At 43.6% G+C, this 20,173-nt stretch overlaps 1 protein-coding gene across 5 annotated transcripts in view; it reads left to right on the forward strand.

Moving 5' to 3' along the window:
- katnal2 (katanin p60 subunit A-like 2) overlaps nt 1-20,173 on the forward strand; it is a 125,789-nt gene that overhangs the window by 84,567 nt on the left and 21,049 nt on the right. For all 5 annotated transcript variants that reach the window (XM_068030112.1, XM_068030121.1, XM_068030131.1 and 2 more), the window contains 3 exons: nt 4,333-4,424; nt 6,580-6,690; nt 18,780-18,942. In XM_068030112.1, coding sequence (XP_067886213.1) covers nt 4,333-4,424; nt 6,580-6,690; nt 18,780-18,942 — 366 coding nt within the window. The remainder of the gene's footprint in view (nt 1-4,332; nt 4,425-6,579; nt 6,691-18,779; nt 18,943-20,173) is intronic.

Below are 20,173 nucleotides of genomic sequence, written 5' to 3' on the forward strand. Positions count from 1 at the left end.
TTTTCCAGAACCATGTCACATGCTAAGTCATAAATTCTCTCTTGTCACATAAAGGGCAGCTCTTAGGTCAAAGCCCCTGCTGGTTTCCTTAAAATTATCTTGTTTCCAGTACTTGTTCACTGGTCAAAACCAGGAACCTCTTGTCGACCTTGCTTTTTTTTTTAAAGCATCCATAAAGTTCAGCTATCTCCAGATGTTTCAATGTCCACTGAAATCCTTTTCATTTTTTAAAAATATAGAATTCCAAGTTTTAATACAAAAAGTGGAAATCCTCGGAACATATTTAATTTATGTCTGCTACTGTGAATACAGAGTTCAACGTCTCTGTCATTCCTCATGATAATTTCTCCTGACTGCCTCTAAGGGACCAATGCTTACTTTAGCTACCCTGCTCCTTTTTATATATTTGTAAAAGCTCTTACAATCTGTTTTTATATTCCTGGCTAGTTTACTTTCATTCTATTTTTTTCCCTTTTATCAACTTTTTCGTCGTCTTTTGCTGGTTTCTAAAATGCTCCCAATCCTCAGGCTTACTACTATTCTTTGCAATATTATAAGCCTCTTTTAATCTACTACTATTGTCATGCTAGGCCCCCACCTGCCAAGAATGAGGCACATTAATTTTGTCATGAACCTTGATTTTAAACTGTTACCGGAGTGAGGGGAACTTGTTGAACAGATCAGCTGTGGCTAGAAAAGATATTTGCATATTAACAGACGGTGTTTGAGAGGACAAAGCAGCCATTCCCTGACATTCAACCCACAATGGACTTTTGATCACCAGACGTTGAAGGTGGGGGAGCTCGCATTCCAGGACTGCTAAGATGGCCGAATACACAAATGGACATAGTCAAACCAGCAAGTCACATGACTAACCTGCTGGGCAAATTGAGTTTTTTTTTGAATTTGCACAAACAGTTTGGGCAGAAAGCTGCTGCTGAATTGAGAAGATTTCTCTCCTGTCTGCGTCCATCTCTTTCTCACAAGCCTCTGAATCCACTGAGGACACATGAACTCCAAGACTGAAAAGTCTTCTACAGCAAACAAGGTTTAAGAAGAATACTGGGTCCCAAAGGAAAGGCAAGATCTACCTACAATCAAGGACTCTATAGTGAGCTTGAAGAACTGTAACAACTCCTGTTCAGACATTGCCTCAAACCTTTCCACTTAATTTTTCTTCTCTTTTCTATCTCTATTTGCATGTGTATCGTGTATGCATGCTAGCATGGGGCGCAGTGTGTATCCATAGGCGTTAACCAAATTAGAGTTTAATAAAATTTCACTTTTCTTCTTTGAACCTGAGAAAACCTGTTGTGCTAGTTTCTTTGCCTTATAATTAGAAAGCGGTGAAAATGGATTCACCAAGGGGGAGCTGAAAACACAGTGTGTTTAAAAATTAAACCCTGTTACAGTAAGACGAGGTGAAGGCTGAAAGGGAACCCTAGACCTCTTTCTCGCCTAGTCATAACAACTATCCTTAACTGCCCTAGTAAACCACAGATGGATCTTTCTCGCTGAGTTTTTGTTTTTTACTGGAATGTAGATTTGTTGAATATTTTGAATCATATCTTCAAATGTTTCTCACTGCTTATTTACAGCCATACCTTTTAGTCTATATACCCAATAAACCTTAGCTAGCTGTCTTCTCATATTCACGTAATTAGCTTTGTTTAAGTTTAAGATTCTTGATTTGGACTTGAGTGTTGCTCCCAAACGTAATATGAAATTAAATTCTAGTATGATCACTTTTCCCCAGAGTATCTTTTACTATGAGGTTACTAATTAAACCTGCCTCGTTACACAATTCCAGATCTAAATAGCTTTATCCCTAGTTGGTTCCACAACTTATTGTTCTAGGAAACTGTCGCAAAAGCGTTCTACAAACACATCTTCCAGATGACCTTTGCCAATTTCAATTGTCCAGTCTATATGAAGATTAAAATCCCCTACTATTATTGCATAGCCTTTGTTACAAGCTCCAATTATTTATTGCATAATGCTCTGTCCAATCGTACAACTACTGTTGGGGCCTATACACTACACCCACCATGGTTTTCTGACCCTTGTTATTCCTAATCGCCACCCATGCTGATTCCACTTTCTGGAAAAGAAAATAAGCTGTGTTTTCATTCTGACTATGATCTGGTGACTCCAGATAGAATGTTTACATGAAAGTTGGCTTTGACTTTGATTCCATAGTTAAATAGATTGTTGATATCCACTGTCACACTCACACATAAACAATGGCTACTTGCTTCAGAAACCAAAATGTTACTGACATCAGGGGACCAAACTATATCACAGCAAGAGTTGGGAGTCAAGAAATTTGACTTGTGCCCAAAGTTGCTAGAGTGACGATTCTACACAACAGTCTGTGCTGGCCTGAGGCCAAAATCAAATTCCACTTTCGGCTCATTTAAAGGCTGCAGCTCGCTATTCGGAGAGGGTGAGAAATCAGTTGGCTCTCACACTAAATTAGCTGGTAGGTCAGGTCTGAGGGAGAAGGCGCTCCATTGGGAGGTGGGGGTGGGGACATGCTGTAAAAATGCTGATAATGGCCTTGAGTGTTTTTGAGCGACATACTCGAGTCCAAAGCAAGAATCTTAAACTTAAGCAAAGTCAATTACATAGGCACGAGGAGAGAGCTGGCTAAGGTTGATTAGATAAATGGACTATGAGGTATGGCAGTAAATAAACAGTGGAAACATTTAAAGAACTGATTCAAAATTTTCAACAAAAATATATTCCATATAAAAAAAACGCAGTGAGAAAGATTCATCTATGGCTTACTAGGGAAGTTAAGGATAGTATTAGATTAAAAGAGAAGGCTTATAATGTTGCAAAGAATAGTAGTAAGCCTGAGGATTGAGAGAGTTTTAGAAACCAGCAAAGGACGACCAAAATGTTGATAAAAAGAGAAAAAATAGAATACGAGAGTAAACTAGTGAGTAATATAAAAATGGATCGTAAGAGCTTTTGCAAGCATATAAAAAGGAGAGTAGCTAAAGTAAATGCCTACTCCTTAGAGGCAGAGACAGGAGAAATTATCATGGGGAATGAGCGCATAGCAGAGACATTGAACAAATATTTTGTGTCTGTATTCACAGTAGAAGACATAAATTACACGCCAGAAACAGAGGGTTACCAAGGGGCTGATAAGAGTGAAGAACTTAAAATAATTAACATCAGAAGAAGAAAAGTATTCGAGAAACTTAAGGGACTAAAAGTTGACAAATCCCAGGACCTGATGGCCTACATCCTAGGGTTTTAAAGCAATGCATCTACTTCTGGACCCAGAAAAATAATAACAAAAAATCTTTTAGGCCTTTTTTTGAGTGGTCTCTAGCAATGCCATTAAGGACCTTTGGTTAGGCCACTCAAGACCGTGGTGGGCAGAGTACATGCCATGCCTATGACCCTGATTTACATCTTTAAGCAGCCTTGCAACTGTTTTAGGTGTCCCTGTTGCTCACCCATTTAACGGCCTGCCTGAAATATCACGTCAAACGAATCTTGGAGTCAAAGAAGTGGCTGAGAGATCCCCTCCTCTGTTTTTCAGCCACAAATTGAATGGCCATGACTTGAATACTTTTCCAGTGTTTACAGGATTGTAGGACACTACTTCCTGTGAAAGAAGTTACAGTACTTTCAGGAGACACAGCCAAAATTGGGTTAGAAAACTCATCTTGAGTCCATATTAGCATCATTAAAAAGGACGATTACCAACTGGAAAGTGTTTTCAGGAAGAGTATGGTTTTGGCTAGGACACTGAACTCAATTAGGAAACAAGGAGGAAAATACTGAAGATGTTGAAAATTTGAAAACAAAACCAGAAAAGAATTGAAATGCTGAGCAGGTCAGGCAGCTGTGGAGAAATAGAAGTCAGTCAGTCGACATTTCAGGTCTTAAGACCCTTCCTCAAATTTTATTTATTTTTGTTTTCATTTCGAAAACAACTAGATGCTTTAATAGGAAGATGATAGGGTTGGTTTTCTGGAAGGATAAGGTGAAATTGGTTGATGGGCCAAACCTATTATCAGACTTTTAAATTTTGTCTGATATATTTTGTGACATAACTTACTTGGCAGTTTCTTTCTTCATGTGCTGTTGGTGCAGAGGGATCCATGAATTTTATTTATTTCAAAATTATACTGTGTCTTTTTATTTGATTCCTTATCCCATGTCAGCACTGAATATTTTGTAGCTGTATCTGTGCCACCCATTTGGGAATTGTTCGTATTGTGTTTTCTCCCCACTTCTGGTTTGCACAATATTATCCTTATTTTGACTTATGAATGTTTTTTAAAGTACATTACCTCTTGTATTTCCCAGGTGCTGTTTGAACTTGCTCGATTTCACGCTCCCTCTACTATCTTCCTGGACGAGCTGGAGTCAGTGATGAGCCAGCGTGGCAGTGCCCCGGGGTCAGTGCTCTTCATCATTTTTTATAGTTTGAAAATTATTTTTACTACCTCTTCCCATGTCTTCCTATTTGTTCCCCAGTTCCTCTTTTACTCTTCTCTACAAAGTGACGAGGACAATATCTGTTTTTTGTCAGATCTGTGACTGCAGGCTGTACTTATTTACAGAATCTGAACCTTTTAAGAGCAGGCAGGTGCAATGTAATTATAGTAAAAATGAATTATCTCCCAAATTGTCAATCCTATATCACATGTACAGTATTAAATAAATATTATGACTGCCTGCTATCATCTTCTTCTCTCCCCATTCAGATCTGAGAGAAAACACAATTTGAAACTTCATTGACAAGTGGGGCATGAGGAGTGGCATAGGGCAATGACATCTGACTGCTAGAATGAATAATAAAAGTTTTTTTTCTTTACCTGTCTATGACACACACTGTCATCACTCAGAAGTTGAACGAGTGCCCGACCACAAAGGACAAAGAGCAAAGAACAGTACAGCACAGGAACAGGCCATTCGGCCCTCCAAGCCTGCGCCGATCTTGATGCCTGTCTAAACTAAAACCTTCTGCGCTTCCGGGGACCGTATCCCTCTATTCCCATCCCATTCATGTATTTGACAAGATGCCTCTTAAACGTCGTTATCGTACCTGCTTCCACCACCTCCCCCGGCAGCAAGTTCCAGGCACTCACTACCCAAAGCTACCCTCTGCCTCTCTCGGCATTCTCCAAAAGATTGACTGAGGCATGGGTCAGTGCCTCCTTATGAGCTGCAACCCGAATTGCCCCATCCCCCTCTCTTGCCGGCTTTCCCACCCAGTGTATCCACAGGAAGTGAATCTTACCAACCTCCTTCCCATCACTCACTTTATCCACCACTGCCTATTCAGACACTGCCGGGATCAACAATAATTGTCTCTCTAAAATGTCTGTTCACTTGCAAGCAAGGTGCTTGCTATGTGTGACCCTATTATTCATAATTTTTTATTTATTCATGGGATGTGGGCTGGCAAGTTTGTCAATGCCCATCCCTAATTGCATTGCCATCATGGCTTTGACCGAAACTTGGTTTATGGGTGGCAATGCCTTGCCACTTACTGAATTCTCTCTGCTTGGCTACCCTACATGGATTACAGTGGTTCAAGAAGGTGGCTCATCACCACTTTCTCAAGGGCAGTTAGAGATGGGCAACAAATGCTAGCCTAGCCAGTGATCCTATGAACAAATGAAAAAAAAAACATGAACCACTACATGTATTGGAGGCAAAAAGCAGCACCTCCTTCCCTCTCTGCACTCTGTTCTGGCAGTTGTGGAATTAAGGGTATAGCAGAGATGGGAACCTAGGTGTCACTTACATATATATGGAAACTGACCCCAAGTTAGTAGCATGGCTGTCACCATCTGGGGCTGTGGTTGTTGCCAGATTAGTGTGAGTAAAACATGAGTGGTCTCATTTGTCTGAAAGATTTGCAGTATTGGCCTCTAATTCCTTATTATCATCAATTAATGGATGATCATAAAGCTTCAGATTGATCTCTATCGTCACCTTTGCAGCTTTCAAATAAAATGGATGACTTCAGAACACATCTACTTTAAATAAGTCCATGTAAGACTTCAATGTCATTTTCCTCATGTAATATATGGGGGAATTCAAATTGGTTGCCTATAATCCCTGCAATGTGCCTTTCATGATATTTCTTCACAGATTCTTTGTATGTAAACATAGACTGATAGACCTTAACATATTCTGTCTGCAACCATATATGCTACATCTCATCCGGATTGTTCACAGCAGCTGTTCCTTCTCTGGCAAACTTTGAGCACAATTCCTAAGTAAAGTCTTCTGAACCTTCAATTTTTTTCCTACATTGGTTTGGCTCTGCAATTCTCTTTTTAAAGTTAGATTGTAACAGTGCTGCCTCGTGGAGGCCAGACTCTTTTCTACTTGGATTCACAGAGGGAAAAATCCAGAAACTGCTCTTGAGCACTTCCTAATGACTAACTATATTATAGCTTTCACAGAAGTAGATCTTCAGTCTGTAATATTCGCAGGAAAATTGAAGGAGAGAAATGAATGAAACAAATTAACCAGAAAATTGTAATAAATAAAACAAAAGAAGGCCTCTGATGATACCATTTCAGTATTTCATTACAGGGGAGAACATGAAGGAAGCCGGCGGATGAAGACTGAACTCCTGGTCCAGATGGATGGCTTGGCACGTTCTGATGACCTTGTCTTTGTTTTGGCAGCTTCTAACCTGCCTTGGTGAGAAACTAATTTATTCTTTTACCCCTCTACTGATTTCTCCTCTTGTATCTACATTGTCACCTCTGACTCATCTTTGTTCTGCTTCTATTCCTTTTTTATATGCTATTACTCAGTAATATTATCATCTGCAAACTTGGGGTCAGTTTCCATATAAATGTAAGTGACACCTAGGTTCCCATCTCTGCTATCACCCTTAATTCCACAGCTGCCAGAACAGAGTGCAGAGAGGGAAGGAGGTGCTGCTTTTTGCCTCCAGTATTTGTCGTGGTTCATTTTTTTTTTTCATTCGTTCATAGGATGTGGGCATCACTGGCTAGGCTAGCATTTGTTGCCCATCCCTAATTGCCCTTGAGAAAGTGGCGATGAGCCGCCTTCTTGAACCACTGCAGTCATGTAGTGTAGGTACATCCACAGTGCTGTTAGGAAGGGAGTTCCAGGTTTTTGACCAGTGACAGTGAAGGAATGGCGAGATACCTCCAAGTCAGTAAAATAAAAGCATAATACTGCGAATGCTGGAAATCTGAAATAAAAACAGAAAGTGCTGGAAATACTCAGCAGGTCTGGCAGCATCTGTGGCGAGAGAAGCAGAGTTAACGTTTCAAGTTGGTTACCTGTCATTAGAACTCCAATTCCTGCCAGACCTGCTGAGTATTTCCAACACTTCCTGTTTTTATTACTTCCAAGAATTGTGTGTGACTTGGAGGGGAACTTGCAGGTGGCAGATTCCCATGTTTCTGCTGCCCTTGTCCTTCTAGGTGATAGAGGCCACGGCTTCAGAAGGTGTTGTCGAAGGAGCCTTGGTTAATAGCTGCTGTGCATCTTGTAGATGGTACACACTGCTGCCACTGTGCACCGGTGGTGCAGGGAGTGAATGTTGAAGGTGGTAGATAGGCTACTGAGCAAGTGGCAGATTTGTCCTGGATGGTGTCGAGCTTCTTGTGTGTTGTTGGAGCTGCACTCATTCAGGCAAGTGGAGAGTATTCCTTCACACTCCTGACTTGTGCCTTGTAGATGGTGGACATGCATTAGGGATTCAGGAGGTGAGTTACTTTCCACAGAATTCCCAGCCTCTGACCTGCTCTTGTGGCCACAGTATTTATATGGCTGATCCAGTTAGGTTTCTGGTCAGTGGTAACCCCAATATGTTGATGGTGGGGGGTTCAGCGATGGTAATGCAGTTGAACATCAAGGAGAGATGGTTAGATTCCCTATTGTTGGAGATGGTCATTGCCTGGCACTTGTATGGTGCGAATGTTACTTGCCACTTATTAGCTCAAGCCGGAATATTGTTACAGGTAAACATTTAATTTAACCTATCTACAACTTAAACTAGATCGAGTAATTAGTCAAGAGACTGAAAACTATAAGCTAAGCATAAATAGAGTGGGAGCGAAGGCCAGGTCAGAGTGCAGACCTGTGTGGAGGTGGCAGTATATATTCGGCAAATCCAAAAACAACAAAAAAAATCAAGGAGTGATGTCACAGGTTGGTGAGTATTACCATTACCTATGTTTTCTCTCCAAGTTAGGGCAGTGGGTTAAACTAAGAAATTTTGTTAGTCGTCTAATAAATAGAGGCATGGCAAGGCACCTCAGTCCTGTTGAATGTGCATTCTGTGCCATGTGGGAATCTAGGATGCTTCTCGGGAAAGAAATTAAAAAGTAGAACCTCAAAGGTAGTAATCTCTGGATTATTCCTGGTGCCATGTGCTAGTGAGTACAGAAATAGGAAGTTAGTGCAAATGTGTGGCTGGAGAGACGGTGCAGGAGAGAAAGCTTTAGCTTCCTGGAGCATTGGAACTGGTTTTGGGGAAGGTGGGATCTGTTAATGTCGGATGGATAGCACCTCAACAGGGCCGGGACCAATATCATAGTGGGGAGGTTTATTAGTGCTGTTGGGGAGGATTTAAACTAACTGGGCAGGGGAATGGGAAGCTGACAGTAGATTCAGAAAGGAGAGAAGCAAAGCTGGAAATAAAAGGCAGAAAATTAGTAAGTGAGTATGGAAGGCAGAGGAAACAAAGGTTAAAAAAAAGACAACAATGGAGTTGTTCAGTGACAGGGGTCTAGTGAATAAGGCATAAAAACAAGAAATGCTGGAAATACTCAGCAGGTCTGGCAGCATCTGTGGACAGAGAAGCGGAGTTAATGTTTCAGGTCAGTGACCCTTCAGAACTGGCAAATATTAGAAATGTGAAAGATTATAAGCAAGTAAAGCGGGGGTGGGGCAAGAGATAACAAAGGACAAGGTTACAGAATAGCTGACCAGCAGGTCATGGAGCAAAGGCAAACAAAATGTTAATGGTGCGTTGAAAGACAAAGCATTTGTACAGATAGGGTGTTAACGGACTGAAAATTGAACAGCCGCAAGTACAAACATGAAAAAAAACAGTGGGTAAACAAACTGAATAAACTAAGATGAAATAAAATAAAATAAACACAAAAATATATAAAAAAGAAAAAATAACTAAAAATAAAAGTAAAATGTTGGGGGGGGGAACCCGTCATGCTCTGAAATTATTGAACTCAATGTTCAGTCCGGCAGGCTGTAGTGTGCCTAATCGGTAAATGAAATGCTGTTCCTTGAGCTTGTGTTGATGTTCACTGGAACACTGCAGCAAGCCCAGGACAGAGATGTGAGCATGAGAGCAGGGAGGAGTGTTGAAATGGCAAGCAACCGGAAGCTCGGGGTCATGCTTGCGGACTGAGCGGAGGTGTTCCGCAAAGCGGTCACCCAGTCTGCGTTTGGTCTCCCCAATGTGGAGGAGACCATATTGTGAGCAGCGAATACAGTATACTACATTGAAAGAAGTACAAGTAAATCGCTGCTTCACCTGAAAGGAGTGTTTGGGGCCTGGGATGGTGAGGAGAGAGGAGATAAATGGGCAGGTATTACACCTCCTGCGATTGCAGGGGAAGGTGCCATGGGAAGGGGGTGAGGTGGTGGGGGTAATGGAGGAGTGGACCAGGGTGTCACAGAGGGAACGATCCCTTCGGAATGCTGACTTGGAAGGGAGGGGAAGAAGCATTTGGTAGTGGCATCACGCTGGAGATGGTGGAAGTGGCGGAGGATGATCCTTTGGATATGGAGGCTGATGGGGTGGAAAGTGAGGACAAGGGGAACCCTGTCGCGGTTCTGGGAGGGAGGGGAAGGGGTGAGGGTAGAGGTGCGGGAAATGGGCCGGACACGGTTGAGGGCCCTGTCAACCACAGTGGGGGGAATCCTTGGTTGAGGAAAAAGGAAGACATATCAGAACCGCTGTCATGGAAGGTAGCATCATCAGAGCAGATACGTCGGCGACGGAGAAACTGGGAGAATGGAATGGAATGGAATCCTTACAGGAGACAGGGTGTGAAGAAGTGTAGTCGAGGTAGCTATGAGAGTCAGTGGGCCTATAATGGATATTAGTAGACAGCCTATCCCCAGAGATGGAGACAGAGAAGTCAAGGAAGGGAAGGGAAGTGTCGGAGATAGACCATGTACCCACTTTTTTTTTCATGTTTGTACTTGCGGCTGTTCAATTTTCAGTCCGTTAACACACTATCTGTACTAATGCTTTGTGTTTCAACACACCATTAACATATTGTTTGCCTTTGCTCCGTGACCTTCTGGGTAGCTATTCTGTGACCTTGTCCTATCTACACCTTCTCTTTTGTTATCTCTTGCCCCACCCCCACTTTACTTGCTTATAACCTTTTACATTTCTAATATTTGCCAGTTCTGAAGAAGGGTCACTGACCTGAAACATTAACTCTGCTTCTCTCTCCACAGATGCTGCCAGATCTGCTGAGTATTTCCAGCATTTCTTGTTTTTATTTCAGATTTCCAGCATCCGCCGTATTTTGCTTTGATTTTAGTGACTAAGGCCGATGAGCTGAGGGCACAGATAGACCCTTTGAAGTTTGATGTCATAGCTATTCCTGAAAATTGACTTAAGGAAGGGCAAGAATGGCAGCTTATCATTCCTGGTTACATGATTTACAGATGGGATAGGGAGGGCAATAAAAAAGGATGGGGTTTTGCAATGTGGGTAAAGAAACAATTGGCTGTGAGGAGGGATGACGTGCTGAATCATCAAATGAGGCCATTTCGGTTGAACTGAGGAACATAAAAGGGACAATCAAACTGCTGGGAGTATACTATAGACTCTCAAATGGTCAGAGTGAGATAGAAGAGCAAATATGGAGGCAAGTTGCTGAGAAATGCAGAAACAATGGAGCAGTATAGTAGGGGATTTCAATTACCCTAATATTAACTGGGACAAAACCAGTGTAAAAGTTATAGAGAGGTTGAAATGCATTCAGGAGAACTTTTTGCCAGTACATAGCAAGGCCAACATGAGAAGCGGTAATTCTGGAGTTTGTTGTAGGGAGCAAAGCTGGGCAGGTGGAAGGGGTATCATTGGGAGAGCATTTTGTTGGTAGCAATCACAATTCAGTTAGATTTAGCATGGATATGCAAAAGGACAAAAACAGACCAAGGGTAAAAGTTTTAAATTAGAGAAGAGCCAATTTTACTAAGCTGAGATGTGATTTAGCGAAAGTGTACTGGAAACGGCTACTTGAAGGTAAATCAGTGCCAGAGAAATGGGAGGCATTCAAGGAAGAAGGTTGTGTCTGACTAATTTGATTGATTTTTTTTCGAGGAGGTAACAAAGAGGATCAATGAGGATAACGATTTTGCTGTAGTCTCCTTGAACTTTAGCAAGATTTTTGACGAGGTCCCACATGGCAGACTGATCAGAAAAGTAAGAATCAATGGGATCCGAGGAAAAGTGACAAATTGGAACCAAAATTGGCTCAGTGGCAGGAAGCAAAACGTAATGGTTGATGGGTGTTTTTGTGACTGGAAGGCTGTTTCTCGTGGAGTTATGTAGGGCTCAGAACTGAGTCCCTTGCCTTTTATGATAGATATCAATGATTTAGACATAAATGTAGGGGGCATGATAAAGAAGTAATAAAGTATGCAGATGATACAAAAATTGTTTGTATGGTTGATGGTAAACAAGAAAGCTGTAGACTGCAGGAAGACATTAAGGGACTGGTCAGGTGGATAGAAAGGTGGCAAATAGAATTCAATCCAGAGAAGTGGTAATGCACGTGGGAAGGGCCAACAAGGCAAGGATACTGAGAAGTGTAGAGTCAGAGTCAGAGAGATACAGCACTGAAACAGGCCCTTCGGCCCACCGAGTATGTGCCGACCAACAACCACCCATTTATACTAATCCTACATTAATCCCATATTCCCTACCACATCCCCACCATTCTCCTACCACCTACCTACACTAGGGGCAATTTACAATGGCCAATTTACCTATCAAACTGCAAGTCTTTGGCTGTGGGAGGAAACCGGAGCACCCGGCGGAAACCCACGCGGTCACAGGGAGAACTTACAAACTCCGCACAGGCAGTACCCAAAACCGAACCCGGGTCGCTGGAGCTGTGAGGCTGCAGTGCTAACTACTGCGCCACTGTGCCGCCCACTTGTGGTCATGTTTTTCAGAAGTTTGGAGGCCTTCAAACAGACATCAGGATAGGGGAAGGGTCACCATGGATATTTCTCTTAGGATATTTGGGAATGAAAGTTTGCTGAACATAAAGTATCCTTTCTAGTATTTCATTCCCACCAAGACTCCTATGTATATGTATAACTAAAATTACTGCCCAGTTTTTCAAATTAGGTGTATAATAGAGCATGCTATACAAACACGCTGAATTAAATATCTCTACTCAACAAAAGCCTTAAGATATATTTTCTTCTTACTGCTAATAATGCTGTTCACACATAACATGCAATGTAAAGTGTTCACTGGAGGGACATTTCGAAGAACCTTTTCAATGAGATCCCATATCACGTCATAAATAGGGAAACTAGCAAGTCACTGCTGTTTGTTATATCCTATAAATACACTTTTTAAATGATTCAATTTATGCAGGATATAACAGAATACATTACTCGCGATGCAATTGGTATAATGTAGGCCATGCAGAATTACACCCAGCATACATCTCTTTAATTGTATTAATATTAGTAGCAAAGAACAAAGAACAGTACAGCACAGGAACAGGCCATTCAGCCCTCCAAGCCTGCGCCGATCTTGATGCCTGCCTAAACTAAAACCTTCTGCACTTCCGGGGTCTGTATCACTCTATTCCCATCCTATTCATGTATTTGTCAAGATGCCTCTTAAACGTCTCTATGGTACCTACTTCCACCACCTCCCCCGGCAGCAAGCTCCAGGCATTCACCACCCTCTGTGTAAAGAACCTGCCTCGCACATCCCCTCTAAACTTTGCCCCTCTCACCTTAAATCTATGTCCCCTCGTAACTGACTTTTCCACCCCAGGAAAAAGCTTCTGACTATCCACTCTCTCCATGCCGCTCATAACTTTGTAAACCTCTATCATGTCACCCCTCCACCTCCGTCGTTCCAGTGAAAACAATCCGAGTTTTTCCAACCTCTCCTCATAGCTAATGCTCTCCAGACCGGGCAACATCCTGGTAAACCTCCTCTGTACCCTCTCCAAAGCCTCCACGTCCTTCTGGTAGTGTGACGACCAGAATTGCACGCAATATTCTAAGTGTGGCCTAACTAAAGTTCTGTACAGCTGCAACATAACTTGCCAATTTTAATACTCTATGCTCCGACCAATGAAGGCAAGCATGCCATATGCCTTCTTGACTACCTTATCCACCTGCGTTGCCACTTTCAGTGACCTGTGGACCTGTACGCCCAGATCTCTCTGCCTGTCAATACTCCTAAGGGTTCTGCCATTTACTGTATACCTCCCACCTGCATTACCTCACATTTGTCCGGATTAAACTCCATCTGCCATTTCTCCACCCAAGTCTCCACCGATCTATATCCTGCTGTATCCTCTAACAATCCTCATCACTGTCCGCAACTCCACCAACCTTTGTGTCACCCGCAAAATTACTAATCAGACCAGCTACACTTTCCTCCAAATCATTGATATATACTACAAACAGCAAAGGTCCCAGCACTGATCCCTGCAGAACACTAGTCACATCCCTCCATTCAGAGAAGCACCCTTCCACTGCTACCCTCTGTCTTCTATGACCGAGCCAGTTCTGTATCCATCTTGCCAGCTCACCTCTGATCCCGTGTGACTTCACCTTTTGTACCAGTCTGCCATGAGGGACCTTGTCAAAGGCTGTAGAGGAACAGAGGGACCCTGGAGTGCACATCCACTGATCCCTGAAGGTAGCAGGAAAGGTAGATAAGGTAGTTGAGAAGGCATACGGGATACTTTATTAGTCGACGCATAGAATATAAGAGCAGGATGGTTATGTTGGAACTGTATAAAACACTGGTTAGGCTACAGCCAGAGTACTATGCACAGTTTTGGTCACCACGTTCCAGGAAAGATGTGACTGCACTAGAGAGGGTACAGAGGAAATATACGAGGGTGTTGCCAGGAATGGAGAATTTTAGTCATGAGGAAAGATTGGATTGGTGGGGATTTGTTTTGAACAGAGGAGGCTGAGGGAAATTTAGTTGAGGTGTATAAAATTATGAGAACCCTAGACAGAGTGGCTAGGAAGGACCGTAGTGCAGATTTGTTATGCAGAAAAGCAAGGAATGATATAAGGTATAATGGCTGGATTGGAAGAGGACTAATTTCAATGAGATGAGAAGGGCTCTTGCCAGAATAAAATGGAATCAAAGATTAACAGGAAGAACTGTGACAGAAAAATGGGTTATCTTTTAAGGAGGAGATGCTTCAGGTACAGGCTAGGTACATTCCAACAAGGGCAAAAGCTAGGGGAACCAAAAACAGGGCTCCTTGGATGAGGAGGGAGATAGAGATTATGATGAAACAAAAAAAGAGGGTGCATCATGCATGTCAGGTGAATTCCTCAGGTGAGAACAAGGCCAAATACAATAAGTTGAGACGGGAGGTGAAGAGGAAAATAAGACTGGCAATGAGGGAATATGAGAATAGAATGAGAGTCAACATAAAAAGGAACCCAAAAGTCTTCTACCAGCATGTAAATAGTAAGCGGGTAGTAAGTGTTGGAGTTGGGCCTATTAGGGACAAAGAGGGTAATATATGCTTAGAGGCACAGGGCAAGGCTCAGTGGTGTTGGGCGGCACAGTGGCGCAGTGGTTAGCACTGCAGCCTCACAGCTCCAGCGACCTGGGTTCGGTTCCGGGTACTGCCTGTGTGGAGTTTGCAAGTTCTCCCTGTGACCGTGTGGGTTTCCGCCGGATGCTCCAGTTTCCTCCCATCGCCAAAGACATGCAGGTTGATAGGTAAATTGGCCATTGTAAATTGCCCTTAGTGTAGGTAGGAGAATGGTAGGGAATATGGGATTAATGTAGGAGGGGATGTGGTAGGGAATATGGGATTAATGTAGGATTAGTATAATGGGTGGTTGATGGTCGGCACAGACTCGGTGGGCCGAAGGGCCTGTTTCAGTGCTGTATCTCTATGACTATGACAAAGGCTAGAATACTTAATGAGCACTTTGTATTAGTGTTTACTAAGGAAGAGCAATCTGACAAAATATCGGTAGAAATGGAGAGTAGAGGCAATGGATAGGGTAAAAATTCAGAGTGAGTAGGTACTGAAAAGGCTGGCTATGTTTAGGGTAGATACGTCATCTGGTCCAGATGGCTTGCATCTCAGGTTGCTAAAGGAGGTTGGGGTGGAGATAGCGCAAGGGCTTGCCATAATCTTCCAATCTTACCTGGATACAGGGGAGGTGCCAGAGAATTGGAGAGTGGCAAATGTGACACCCTTATTCAAGAAAGGTTGTCAGGACAGTCCTAGCACCTACAGGCCACTTAGTTTAACATCAGTGGTGGGTAAGATTTTAGAAACAATTATCAATGCAGCCCAGCCTCTACCAGTCATGGATGAGCTGGACATACAGCCAACCAAATCGGAACTCAGTGATGCCATTGATTCCCTAGCCAGCGGAAAAGCCCCTGGGAAGGACAGCATTACCCCTGAAATAATCAAGAGTGCCAAGCCTGCTATACTCTCAGCACTACATGAACTGCTATGCCTGTGCTGGGACGAGGGAGCAGTACCCCAGGACATGCGCGATGCCAACATCATCACCCTCTATAAAAACAAAGGTGACCGCGGTGACTGCAACAACTACCGTGGAATCTCCCTGCTCAGCATAGTGGGGAAAGTCTTTGCTCGAGTCGCTCTGAACAGGCTCCAGAAGCTGGCCGAGCGCGTCTACCCTGAGGCACAGTGTGGCTTTCGTGCAGAGAGATCGACTATTGACATGCTGTTCTCCCTTCGTCAGATACAGGAGAAATGCCGTGAACAACAGATGCCCCTCTACATTGCTTTCATTGATCTCACCAAAGCCTTTGACCTCGTCAGCAGACGTGGTCTCTTCAGACTACTAGAAAAGATCGGATGTCCACCAAAGCTACTAAGTATCATCACCTCATTCCATGACAATATGAAAGGCACAATTCAACATGGTGGCTCCTCATCAGAGCCCTTTCCTATCCTGAGTGGTGTGAAACAGGGCTGTGTTCTCGCACCCACACTTTTTGGGATTTTCTTCTCCCTGCTGCTTTCACATGCGTTCAAATCCTCTGAAGAAGGAATTTTCCTCCACACAAGATCAGGGGGCAGGTTGTTCAACCTTGCCCGTCTAAGAGCGAAGTCCAAAGTACGGAAAGTCCTCATCAGAGAACTCCTCTTTGCTGACGATGCTGCTTTAACATCTCACACTGAAGAATGCCTGCAGAGTCTCATCGACAGGTTTGCGTCTGCCTGCAATGAATTTGGCCTAACCATCAGCCTCAAGAAAACGAACATCATGGGGCAGGATGTCAGAAATGCTCCATCCATCAATATTGGCGACCACGCTCTGGAAGTGGTTCAAGAGTTCACCTACCTAGGCTCAACTATCACCAGTAACCTGTCTCTAGATGCAGAAATCAACAAGCGCATGGGTAAGGCTTCCACTGCTATGTTCAGACTGGCCAAGAGAGTGTGGGAAAATGGCGCACTGACACGGAACACAAAAGTCCGAGTGTATCAGGCCTGTGTCCTCAGTACCTTGCTCTACGGCAGCGAGGCCTGGACAACGTATGCCAGCCAAGAGCGACGTCTCAATTCATTCCATCTTCGCTGCCTTCGGAGAATACTTGGCATCAGGTGGCAGGACTATATCTCCAACACAGAAGTCCTTGAAGCGGCCAACATCCCCAGCTTATACACACTACTGAGTCAGCGGCGCTTGAGATGGCTTGGCCATGTGAGCCGCATGGAAGATGGCAGGATCCCCAAAGACACATTGTACAGCGAGCTCGCCACTGGTATCAGACCCACCGGCCGTCCATGTCTCCGTTATAAAGACGTCTGCAAACGCGACATGAAATCGTGTGACATTGATCACAAGTCGTGGGAGTCAGTTGCCAGCATTCGCCAGAGCTGGCGGGCAGCCATAAAGACAGGGCTAAATTGTGGCGAGTCGAAGAGACTTAGTAGTTGGCAGGAAAAAAGACAGAGGCGCAAGGGGAGAGCCAACTGTGCAACAGCCCCAACAAACAAATTTCTCTGCAGCACCTGTGGAAGAGCCTGTCACTCCAGAATTGGCCTTTATAGCCACTCCAGGCGCTGCTTCACAAACCACTGACCACCTCCAGGCGCGTATCCATTGTCTCTCGAGATAAGGAGGCCCAAAAGAAAGAAAAAGAAAGAAGTGGTGGGTAAGATTTTAGAAACAATTATCAGAGAAAAAATCAACAGGCACTTAGCGAGGTTCGAGTTAATTAAGGATAGCCAGCACGGATTTATAAAAGACAGGTCATGCTTGACTGATCTAATTGAATTTTTTGATAAAGTAACAGAGAAGATTGATAAAAGGAAATGCAGTGGATGTTGTCTATGTGGATTTTAAGAAAGTGTTTGATAAGGTATCACATAAAAGGCTTGTTAACAAAACTGAGGCTCATGGAACAGGAGGATCAGTGTCCAATTGGACAAAAGGTTGATGTAAGGACTGAAAACAGCGAGTCATAGTAAATGGTTGCTTTTCAGAGTGGAGGATGGTAGACAGTGGTGTTCCCCAAGGGTCAGTGCTGGGACCACTGCTTTTTTTGCTATATATAAATGACTTGGATCTTGAAATACAGAGTAGAATCTCAAAATTTGCTGACAACACCAAACTTGAAGGTGCAGCCAACAGTGAGGATGATATGAATTGCCTGCAACAGGACACAGATCGGCAAGCAGAATGGGCAGAGAGGTGGCAGATGGAACTTAATATAGACAAGTGTGAGGTGATGCACTGTGGCAGAAGGATAGGGACAGACAATACATACTTAATGGCACAGTTCTAAAGAGTGTGCAGGAACAGGGGACCTGGGGGTGCATGTGGATAGATCCTTGAAGGTGGCAGGACATATTGAGAAAGTGTTTAGTAAAACATGTGGGATCCTGGGCTTCATAAATAGAGGCATTGAGTACAAAAGCAGGGAAGTTATGCTGAACTTTTATAAAGTTCTGGTTAGACCCCAACTGGAGTATTGCATCCAGTTCTGGTCAGCAGACTTCAGGAAGGATGTGAGGGGCTTTGTGAGAGGGTGCAGAGGAAATTTACCAGAATGGTTCCAGGGATGGGGGATTTTAGTTACAAAGGTTCAGTTGGCAAAGCTGGGTTTGTTCTCCTTCGAAAAAAGGAGATTGAGGGGAGATTTAATAGAAATGTACAAGATTATGACAAGTTTAGATAAGTTAAACAAGGAAAAGCTGTTCCCATTAACTAATGGTATAAGAACTAGGGGACACAGATTGAAGGTTTTGGACAAAAGATGCAGGGGGAATATGAGGAAGCACTTTTTTACGCAGCGGGTGGTAATGACCTGGAACTCGCTGGCCACAAGGGTAGTGGAAGTGAAGACAATCAATGACTTCAAGAGGAAGTTGGATGGCCACCTGAGAGAAGCAGACTTGCGGGCTACGGGATTGAGCCGGGGAGTGGGACTGACAGCATAGCTCCGTGGAGAGCCGGCATGGACCTGATGGGCTGAATGCCCTACATCTATGCCTTAAATGACTCTATGATTCTATGGCTTTTTGCAGGGAATTGGACCATGCCATGTTACGACGGCTGGAGAAACGAATTTTGGTAGATCTTCCTTCCAAAGAAGCACGGCAGGCAATGATTCTGCATTGGCTGCCTCCTGTGAGTAACAGTGGCGGCGTAGAACTTCGGACTGAACTGGACTATAGTTTATTGGGAGAAGTGAGTATGGCACTGACTCAAGCATAATTGACCCTATGCATTAAAATTGTGTGGATTACTAATGCAAGATGGTGTGGCGTGTACAGTGGTTAATCCTAATGTTGACGTTCCTAATATCTACTGTAGCAGGATGGGAGAAGATGGGACTGAGGGGTGGAGTGGTTTATATTTACTGCTGCTTAGCGTTTGGAACCTTAGTTTGAAAATTACCCCAGGCTGATTGGATGAAAACTCATTCTCTGCTGCTTGTAAAAATGCTACTTGATATGTCCAAAACCTGACCTGCGAGTGCCTGATAATACAATAAGGTAAAAAAATATTTTCAGCCCTCTGAAAAAAATTTAGAATATGAGGAACTGAAAGATCTGTGGCAAAAGCAGAAAAAGAATAACTATAATTGTGAAGAATAGTGCAGATTACAGAGGCTGTTGGACCCAACTAGAAATGGAGTTAGCGTTTCAGGTCGATGCACTTTTGTCAGAATTGACAAATTTTAGAAATGTAACAGGTTTTAAGCAAGTACAGTGACAAGGAAGGCGGTGGGGTGGGTGGAAGAGGAAAAGGAAAGGTCTGTGATAGGGTGGAAGGCAGGAGAGATTAAATGACAAAAGGGATGATGGTGTAAGGCAAAAGGGGCTAGAAATGGGACAAGAAACAAAAGATGGTTCTAGAGGAGATGTAAATGGCAACAACAGATGCTGTCTGGAAAAAATGGGAGCAGTGATTATGATCTGAAATTGTTACACACAGTGAGTCTGGAAAGCTGTGGTGCCTATTTGAAAGATGGGGGAGGGAGGCAGGCAGTTAGGTGAGATAGTGGGCTGGAATTTCGCTGCGGGGATCGGAAACGGAATTCAGGACCATTCCTGGATGCCGCCCTGCTTCCAGAGGATACAGTAATCAGCCTCGATTCACGGGGGAGACCCCTTAATTGCCATGTAGATGGGTTTCGCAGCCAGTTAGTGGCCATGGGGATGGGAAGGGAGGCGGGACTTCTTGAATGTGGGCTAGATTTAAACAGAGCATGGCAGCCGTTACTGTTGCTGCCGTTTGTGAGCTATTACTACAGACTGAAAGAGCACAGAAGATCCAAATTCCACAATGTCTCAGGAGAGCTAAAGGCCTGAAACCCAGGGCAGGGCAGCCGCTTGCTTCTTAAATGTGGACCTGGAGGCCATGAGGGAGAGGAGGGAAGTTCTCTTCCCAGAGGGTGGCAAGTGGAGGCCGCTCA

Source organism: Heterodontus francisci, chromosome 1, assembly GCF_036365525.1.
Source record: "Heterodontus francisci isolate sHetFra1 chromosome 1, sHetFra1.hap1, whole genome shotgun sequence".
NCBI lineage: Eukaryota > Metazoa > Chordata > Chondrichthyes > Heterodontiformes > Heterodontidae > Heterodontus > Heterodontus francisci.